At 56.0% G+C, this 9,790-nt stretch overlaps 1 protein-coding gene across 1 annotated transcript in view; it reads right to left on the reverse strand.

The window, feature by feature from the left end:
- The window catches only part of TRIM62 (tripartite motif containing 62), a 45,373-nt gene extending 38,029 nt beyond the window's left edge, over window positions 1–7,344 (reverse strand). Inside the window, exon 1 of the mRNA XM_077837470.1 lies at window positions 6,937–7,344. Within this exon, the coding sequence (XP_077693596.1) occupies window positions 6,937–7,344 (408 nt within the window). The remainder of the gene's footprint in view (window positions 1–6,936) is intronic.
- Window positions 7,345–9,790: the final 2,446 nt, after the last annotated feature.

A 9,790-nucleotide genomic window follows, 5' to 3' on the forward strand; every position in this document is an offset into this window, starting at 1 on the left:
TCGTCATCCACCGCTTCCGCTGGCTCTCTGCTCTCCTGGTGGTCTCGCAGGGCGCCTTCCACTGCAACTCTGCTCAGCTGCTCTTGTCTCGCCATACCACAGCAAGCATGCAGGCCGCTCAGCTGTTGTGTCCTGGCAGCAGACGGTGCAGTAAGTCTGCAAAACTGGTCATCCAACCACCGCTTCCCCTGCAACCCTGCTCTCCTGCAGACGCCATACCACAGCAAGCATGAAGCCTGCTCAGATCACCACAGCAGTTATGAGCACTGTAAACACCTCACACATTATTATACAGTATCTGCAAAAGCAGGCGAGGAGGCGATGGCAGCGCGGTGACGAGAGTGATGAGGACATGGACACAGACTTCTCTCAAACCACGGGCCCTGGCAATTTGGACATCCTGGCGGTAAAGGGGCAGACTCATGCTCTGGAATGCCGATTCTGGGCCCGGGAAACAAGCAGAGACTGCTGGGACCGCATAGTGTTGCGGGTCTGGGACGGTTCCCAGCGGCTGCAAAACTTTCGCATGCATAAGGGCACTTTCATGGAACTTTGTGACTTGCTTTCCCCTGCCCTGAAGCGCCAGAATACCAAGATGAGAGCGGCCCTCACAGTTCACAAGTGAGCAGCGATAGCCCTTTGGAAGCTTGCAACTCCAGACAGCTACCGGTCAGTTGAGAATCAATTTGAAGTGGGCAAATCTACTGTGGGGGCTGCTGTGATCCAAGTAGCCAACGCAGTCACTGAGCTGCTGCTATCAAGGGTAGTGACTCTGGGAAACGTGCAGGTCATAGTGGATGGCTTTGCTGCAATGGGATTCCCTAACTGGGGTGGGGTGATAGACGGAACACATATCCCTATCTTGGGACCGGACCACCAAGGCAACCAGTACATAAACTGCAAGGGGTACTTTTCAATGGTGCTGCAAGCACTGGTGGATCACAAGGGACCAACATCAACGTGGGATGGCCGGGAAAGGTTCATGATGCTCGCATCTTCAGGAACTCTGGTCTGTTTCAAAAGCTGCAGGAAGGGACTTACTTCCCAGACCAGAAAATAACCGTTGGGGATGTTGAAATGCCTATAGTTATCCTTGGGGACCCAGCCTACCTCTTAATGCCATGGCTCATGAAGCCATACACAGGCAGCCTGGACAGTAGTCAGGAGCTGTTCAACTATAGGCTGAGCAAGTGCAGAATGGTGATAGAATGTGCATTTGGATGTTTAAAAGTGCGCTGGCGCAGTTTACTGACTCGTTCAGACCTCAGCGAAAGCAATGTTCCCATTGTTATTACTGCTTGCTGTGTGCTCCACGATATCTGTGAGACTAAGGGGGAAGACATTTATGGCAGGGTGGGAAATTGAGGCAAATTGCCTGTCCACTGATTACACACAGCCAGAGAGCAGGGCGCGGTGCGCATCAGAGAAGCTTTGAAAACCAGTTTCATGGCTGACCAGGCTACAGTGTAACATTTCTGTTTGTTTCTCCTTGATGAAAACCCACCCCCTTGGTTCACTCTACTTCCCTGTTAGCCAACCACCCTCCCCTCCCCTCCCCCCTTCAATCACCGCTTGCAGAGGCAATAAAGTCATTGTTGTTTCAAATTCATGCATTCTTTATTAATTCGTCAAACAAATAGGGGGATAACTGCCAAGGTACCCGGGGGGGTGGGGAAGGAGGGAAGCACAGGGTGGGGTGGTGGATGAGGGGAAGAGGGAAGGACAAGGCCACACTGCACTTCAAAAGTTATTGAATGCCAGCCTTCTGTTGCTTGGGCAGTCCTCTGGGGTGGAGTAGTTGGGTGCCCGGAGGGCCCCCCCAACCCACCGCATTCTTTGGCGTCTGGGTGAGGAGGCTAGGGAACTTGGGGAGGAGGGCGGTTGGTTACACAGGGGCTGCAGTGGCAGTCTGTGCTCCTGCTGCCTTTCCTGCAGCTAAACCATACGCCGGAGCATATCAGTTTGATCCTCCAGTGGCCTCAGCATTGCATCCTGCCTCTGTCCTCACATTCATTTTGTGCTTTCCTGGACTCTGCCATTGTCTGCCTCCACGCATTCTGCTGGGCTCTTTCAGTTTGGGTGGACTGCATGAGCTCAGAGAACATTTCATTGCGAGTGTGTTTTTTTCACCTTCTTATCTGCACTAGCCTCTGGGATGGAGATGCTAGTCGCAGTGTTGAAACATTTGCAGCTGTGGGAGGAAAAAAAGGGAGGTTAAAATTGAAAAAGACACATTGGCCATTTGAAAGGAGGGGCTGATGTTTTCGGGTTAACATCCAGCACAAACCCAACTAACCCCCCCCCCACACACACACCCCAATTATCTGGGATGATTGCTTCACCCCTCCCCCGACCGCATGGCTAACAGCGGGGATGGTTTTTTTCAGATACAGGCAAACAGCCTAGCAGGAATGGCCACCTCTGATGTCCCCTTAATAAAATTCCACTATTTCAACCAGGTGACCATGAATGATATTACTCTCCTGAGGATAACACAGAGAAGTAAAGTCTCTGAATGCCAGCAAACACCGGGACCACACGCTGCCATGCTTTCTTATGCAATGGATTCCAGACTATGTGCTACTGGCCTGCCGTGGTAAAGTGTCCTACCATGGAGGACACAATAAGGCTGCCCTCCCCAGAAACCTTTTGCAAAGGCTTTGGGAGTACTCCAAGACAGCTTCACTAAGATGTCCCTGGAGGATTTCTGCCCCATCCCCGGACACATTAACAGACTTTTCCAGTAGCCGTACTGGCCACGAATGCATCCAAAGTCTTCAGGGCAAATTAATCATTAAACATGCTTGCTTTTAAACTGTGTATTATATTTACAAAGGTACACTCACCAGAGGTGCCTTCTCCGCCTTCAAGGTCCAGGAGCCCGGGTTGGGAGGGTATTGGCTCCAGGGTGATAAACAGTCCCTGGCTGTCAGGGAGAACAGTTTCTCCACTGGCCTGGTGTGCGCTATCATCTTCCTCATCCCCAAAATCCTCATCCCTGTTGCGTGAGACTCCCCCCTTGCAGGAGTCCACGGACAGGGTGGGGCAGTGGTAGGGGCACCTCCTAGAATGGCACGCAGCTCATCATAGAAGCGGCATGTTTGGGGCTCTGACCCTGAGTGGGCATTTGCCTGTTTTTTTGGTAGGCTTGCCTGAGCTCCTTAATTTTCACACGGCACTGCTGTGGGTCCCTGTTATAGCCTCTGTCCTTCGTGCCCTTGGAGATTTTTTCAAATATTTTGGCATTTTGTCTTTTGGAACGGAGTTCTGATAGAACGGATTCGTCTCCCCATACAGCGATCAGAACGAGTACCTCCCATTCAGTACTGTCGAATTGCGTCCACACTAACCCAAATTCGACTCGGCGATGTCGATTTCAGCGCTAATCCCCTCGTCGTGGAGGAGTACAGAAATCGATTTTAAGAGCCCATTAAGTCGACAAAAATGGCTTCGTTGTGTGGACAAGTGCAGGGTTAAATCGATCTAACGCTGCTAAATTCAATCTAAACTCGTAGCATAGACCAGGGCTCAGATTCCCATAGTCTCCCAGAGCACCTGCCGTCCCAACCAAAAGCCCTAACCCCAGTCCTGCTACTAAATACCAACAGCTTTCAAATGCAGCAAGATAGAGCCTGAGGTAAGATCATAGTCACCAGTCATGGAGTTGTTCCCATGATGACCAGCCCGTTAGAGATTCACTGAGTGACAGAAGCTACTTATGTTTGCAAAATACATATCTTCTGAAATCAGGCCAATTTGCCTGTCACAGGCTGAGCAGAGTGCGCCTAGCAAAGCAGCATACACCAACGCCAGCGTGAACACCTTGTGATCCTCTCGCATTCAATTCCCTGGAAAGAGGAGCTCCAGTCACCCTTCCTAAGAACAGGGAGGCAGCTCAAAGTTGAAAGCCAGAAAAACCTAAAACGGATCCTAACAAATATTTCTCTACACAGCGCAGTATTGACCTCTGGAACCACAAGATATCACATAGTTCAAGAACTTATTAGGAGACCTAAACAAAAAGAATGAGAGGTTTATATGGATGAGGGCTATAAATCCTCCTGCTCCATGCATCAGCCAACCACTGAGTAACAGGGGTTAGGTAAAAACATCCCTTGTGGGCAGGTTATTCCATAACTGAAGGCTCTTTGCACCTTTCCCTGAAGCAACTAGTACTGGCCATGTCAGAGTCAGGATACCAGGCTAGACAGGTCCCTGTTCTGATTTGGCCAGGCAATGCCGGTGTTCCTAAGAGACTTTTCAGTCTGGGGTCCCTCAGTGCAAAGCAGAATCAGCACTAAGGGAATTTTCAAATTTGATCTCTGAAATGATTTCAAAATCCATGGCAGTTGCTGGTTAGCTGCATAAGTCACCCAAGCAGGAACAATACTATGTGACTTCTATTGCTAACCAATAAAGAACCTGATTTCACAGACTCAGTGGGCAAACAACCCATAGGGAGAGAATAATTCAGAGGAGGAATTTGGGAACAATTTTGAATCATGAACGAGCCCAGGAACTTCACGCTGGGGTACTTTGGCCACACCCAAATAATCAGCATTCCCCACTGGAGAACCCCACACACTAGTCTCCCTCCTGAACCACCCCTTGCCTCATAGCCCAACTAGATATATCTCCCACTCCGCAGGCATCCTAGGACAATCCAAAGCACACACAAACTCTGAGGCCCTGTGATTTTTTTGGCAATTTACAGGCTACCCCTTTTATCTTCACCAACACCCCACCATCCCTATCCCCTTCCCCACCAATAGTTCTGGGACCCAAAGATCCTAAAGCCAGCTCCGATACCACTCTGGAGTGGAAGAGTAATAACTGTACCCTATCGCTGAGATCTCAGGCTGCGTGCCACCCTGATACCAGCCAGATGTATCCTTAATAAGGCAATAAATGCTGTTATCAACTGGGAAGCAATTAGTTGGTGGGTCTGAGGCCAGTGTCTGGCTCCTACCCAGTGCAGAGATCTTAGCCAGTTTCACTTCATAGCCATAAAAAACCCCAGCTCCCCTGGTTAAAGTCCAATTCACAGAGAAAGAGGAAATTTGCTTTAAAAATCCCAAAGGGTACTAAGCAGCAGGAGACTGAGACCAGGCCCCCAGCCTCCCTCTTGCTAGATTATTAATCCAAAAATTAAAACAGACACGTGGTTACCAGCTTCCTGCCCAACACGATGCCTCCAATGATACCGGCAGAGCATGCGCTGTAAATCATCCACTGCGCTGTGCCCAGCTACGTGACCCACTGGAAATGCAGGAGACAGGCTCATGGAGGTCTCAAGTTTGGGAATCTCAGCTCAATCTCTTGCCCTGGAGGCAAGCAAGCTTTGTCACTGAGAGCAGAGAGAGATGTAGACACCCACCACTCACATCCACCCAAATAAACCTCCGCAGCAAAGCGTCACACAGAGGAGGTCCATCATGTCCTGTATCCTGGCACCTGAGGCTCCAAGAGGAAGGGGAAAGAAAAGCCCCATGATGTCCCAGGCCAATTGTGCACTGCTGCACAGGAGGGACACAGTTCCTTCCTGACCCTGCAAAGCATGGCATTCAATCATCCCTATCTTAAATCTCAACCTCTGCTGCTCACCCCCAAAGCATGGTACGCTGCAGACTGGAGAGAAAGCTGTTTACCTTGCTATCCCTTTCAGCAGCACTCAGGATAGAAGGAACACCATATTACTCCCCAGCAGAAGGAAGTGGATCCATTCCACAGGTCTATCGGTCTTTCTGCACCATTTGGTCTTTGGCATCTTCCTTGTGGGTATTTCTAGCTCCGTGGACCGCAGGATCCTGGGAGGTAGTATACAGCCAGCCCATGTCACTTACAATGTTACTCAAGTCAAGCACCATTTGAATCACTGGACGGTACCGGGGAGCTGAGATGCCGAGGCGCATGCTCAGACAGATGCACAGAGAAGCAAAGCAGGCAGGATGGGGGTGAGAAGAGAACTACGGGTAGGGGATGGAATCAAGAGGAGGTGCAGTTCGCTGAGGGTTGTTGTGGGGGCATGATCCCTGCTAAACGGCTCAGAAAGGGGCTGGCTGCTCCTTTTATTAAATGAGGGGTTCACCACCCCTCCTTGTGAAGCAGATGGAGCACAGCACGCCCTGCCTGGGGAACAGGCCCTCCTGGGGGGCTGGCTCCAGTCAGAAACCCCAAAAACAAGAACGGTGGTTAAGGAAACAAGGGGAGGGTAGAGGATGAGAAGAGGCTGCCGCCTCTGGGGAAGGGACAGAAGGGGGGCGGGTGGCACCATCTGTACCCTCAGCAGAAGCTCTCTCCAGGAGCTCGGCATAGGGCTGATGCGCTAAGGCCAGACCTGCCACACAGCGCTCCCTCCCTCCCCCGGCACAGGGCAGAGGCTCTGGGCTCTTGTCCGCTGCCCCAGGAGAGAGCTACTGCCTGAGCCAGGCAGGTTCAGGGCTCCGGAGCGACCCAGCGCCGGGCTGGGGGCAGGCATGGCCGGCCGGAGGAATGAGAGCCTAGCTCTGGGCGGAGCAGCAGCTGGCCAGCCAGGCTGAGCGCAGGGCTGTAGCCCGTGGGCACCTCCTCGGCAGAGCTCGGTGTGTCACGAAAGGGGTGCCAGGGCTTTTTACAGTCACAGCTGAGTGCCGGGGGTCGCCGTGTCCGTCCGTAGCCACAGAAACTACGAGGAGTCCGGTGGCACCTTAAAGGCGATCAGATTTGGACCCACTTCCTCAGATGCCTGGCGGGAAGAAAGGGCGTTTTACCCACCACAGCTTCTGCCCAAATCAATCTGTTCGTCTCTGCCGTGCCACCGGACTCCCCCTTGTTTTTATTCACCCCTGAGGCAGCGAGCGGGGCGCGGCCCTGCCAGGCAGGGCTCCCCAGCACCGGCCCCTCCCGCGAGGCTCGGCCGGGGGCAGGGCCCATCCCGCCTGCAGCCGGGGCGCCCACCTGCAGCTCCTCGAAGGCGTCGTCCACGTTGGTGACCTGGTGCTGCTCGTGCACGGCGGGCTCGTCGCAGAAGAAGCAGACCACGGCGCGGTCCGTGAGGCAGAAGAGTTTCACCTTCTCGTGGTCCTTGCAGGGCGCGGAGCGGCGCCGCGCGCTCAGGATGGCGTCCAGCGGGAAGGCCGCGTAGCGCTCCACGATGTTGGCGAGCTTGAGGCTCGGCGCCAGCGCGGGCTCGGCGAAGGTGCGGCGGCACTCGGGGCAGTCGCGGGCGCCCTGGTGCTCCTGCCGCACCCAGTGCTCCGTGATGCATCTCCGGCAGAAGTGGTGCTCGCAGCCGAAGCTCACCGGGTCCTGGTAGATGCTCAGGCAGATGGAGCAGAGCAGCTCGTCTTTCAGGCTGCAGGCCATGGCGGGCGGGCGCCGCCTCCCCCGGCCGCGATGGCCCGCGGGGCCCGAAAGCGGCTCTGCCCCCGCCGCTGGCTCCCGGCGGCTTCAGCCGCCCGCCCCCCGGGCAGCCCGGCCCCGGCTCCGGGCGAGGCGCCTCCCTGCGCAGCGCGCACACGCCCGGCCTTTGTGCCCCTGCCTCCGCGGAGCCGGCCGGCCGCCGGCACTGCGCGTCCACACCCCCTCGGCGAGCTGCCCCGCGGCCGGCCCGGGCGGGGGACGCTGCCGGGGGGGCTCGGGCCCGCCTTGTCCCGCGGCTCCCGCTCCGGAAGCGGCGGCAGAGCGGCGCCGGCAGCCGCGAGCACGGAACGAGCCGCGCCCGGCTCGCTGGGCGCTCGGGTCGAGTCTGGCCTCCCCGCCCCTCCCGGCGCAGCTGCCAGGACAAAGGGAGCCCGCGGGGCCCCGCGCCTGCTCCCCGCGCCGCGTCAGGGGCGGCCGGGGAATTTCCTCCCGGTTCTGCGCACTGGCGGGGCGGGGGCTGGAGGCGCAGGGATCCCGGCAGCCGGGGCGGGCTGGGGGCGCTCCGCCCGCCGGCATGGAGCCCCGCGCGGCGCGCTCCTGCCCGCGGTCCGCGGAGCCCGCAGCAGCCCGCAAGCCCCGGCTGCAGGGCGCCGCCGCCCGGGGAGCTCGGAGTTGCACCCCGCTGCGGGGTTGCATGGGGCCCGGCCGCAGCACCCGGCTGGCTGGCTGGCTCTGGGCGTGGGGCTCGGGCGGGAGGAGCAGGTTGTGCCCAGCCGGGCTCAGTGTCCCCTACATGGGCCGTGCCCTCCCCCCATCTCGGCCCAACCCGCACGCGTCCGGGCTCACTACAAGAGCTGGCGGGGGGAATTCCAGGAGGAAAATGTTTGGTTGGAATTTGCTGATTTGGCGAAGTCGTGGGACGGGCTCCATTTCGCCCAAACTCCCGCAGAAATCAGGCGGGTTTCCCCGCCCGGCTCCTGGACAGCCCGCCAGGCAGGTGGCTGGGTGCTAGCCGGGCGCAGTGCCCTGCCCTGCAGCCGGGGCTCTGTCCCCCCGGAGACTTTAGAACTTCGGGGCTTGGTTTCAAATCGGACCCAAACCACATTCTGACACTGGAACCCCCTGAAAGGGAAGGACGGGGTCCAGCTCTAGTCAGGGGCTTCCCCTGGCCTGAGACCCTGCCACCATCTGTGGCTTAGCGGGCGCATCCGCCCTGCTGCCAACCCTAAAAGGTCAAAAATCATGACTCAGATCCCCCAAAATCATCAGATGGTTTTAATAAGATGATTCTGTTTTTTTCCCCACACTCCCCAACCCCCCATTGCATAGGGTGTAGGCAGTTACAGCTCTGCCAGCCCCCCTCCCCATGCACAGTGCTGGGGCAGTTACGGCTCTGCAAGCCCCCCCGCACAGTGCTGGGGCAGTTACGGCTCTGCCAGCCCCCCCTCCCCCCCCCCCTGCACAGTGCTGGGGCAGTTACGGCTCTGCCAGCCCCCTTTCCCCCATCCGAAGTGAGGGCAGTTGGGTCCCAGTTACACCATACTCCCAGTTCCATTCCCAGCTCTGCCCCACCTGCAGCTGTGGGGCCCTTGAGGCCTCCTCAAGGTCTAGGACACCACAATGGCTTCCTCGTCTCCCCTGTCCCATGCCTGGGTGGGGGCAGCTCCAGGGCTCTTTACCAGCCTCTCCAGGGAAGGAAGGGCTGCTCCTCTCCCTCCTCCCCTACCCAAAACTCCTCTGGTTCCTGAGGGAAGGGGGGAGAGTGCTGCATGCCTCCTGCAGTAACTCTGATGGGTTGCTTTTCAAGGGAGGATGAGGAACAGAGGGGGTTTCTCCAGGGCGGGGCTGGAAATCCCTTAGGGCTGAAGCTTCTGCTGTGATTGATTTACTACAGCAAAGGTCAAAATCCCTGCAACTAGAAAGTAGGCATTTGTACCTTCTGTCCCTGCCATATCGCTGGGCCTGAGGTCCCAATGAACAGGGGGAAGCAGCAAACTGCCTTGGCTCAAATGCAGGTGGGATCCTGAAAGCTCTAGGGCCTAGATCTGTAAAGGTATTTAGGCTCCTAACCTCCCATTGCAATCAACAGCACATGTCCCATTGACAACTGGGCTTGTGCTCCTAAATCAATCAGTTGCTTTGGAAAAAACCACTCTGCTCTCTGGCTGTTCTAGTCACCTTACATGTTACTTGTAACAGCAAATACATTTTCAGACCAAGGAGTGATTTTAAAATTGTCCTTCTAAGCTTTAAAGCCTCCCCCAGCCTCCCAAGGTAATTATAATTGTCTCAATTTCATCAGCGGGGCTACTCAGCTACTGAGATGACTTGCCCAATAGCAGTGGTGGAACCAGGGCATGAACCCAGATCACAGTCCTTCCCACAACTGGGAGCAGAACCCTGGAGTCCTGACTTCTGCTTCTCAGCTCTAATGACTAGAGCCCACTCT

Source organism: Eretmochelys imbricata, chromosome 18 (genome assembly GCF_965152235.1).
Source record: "Eretmochelys imbricata isolate rEreImb1 chromosome 18, rEreImb1.hap1, whole genome shotgun sequence".
Classification (NCBI taxonomy): Eukaryota; Metazoa; Chordata; order Testudines; family Cheloniidae; genus Eretmochelys; species Eretmochelys imbricata.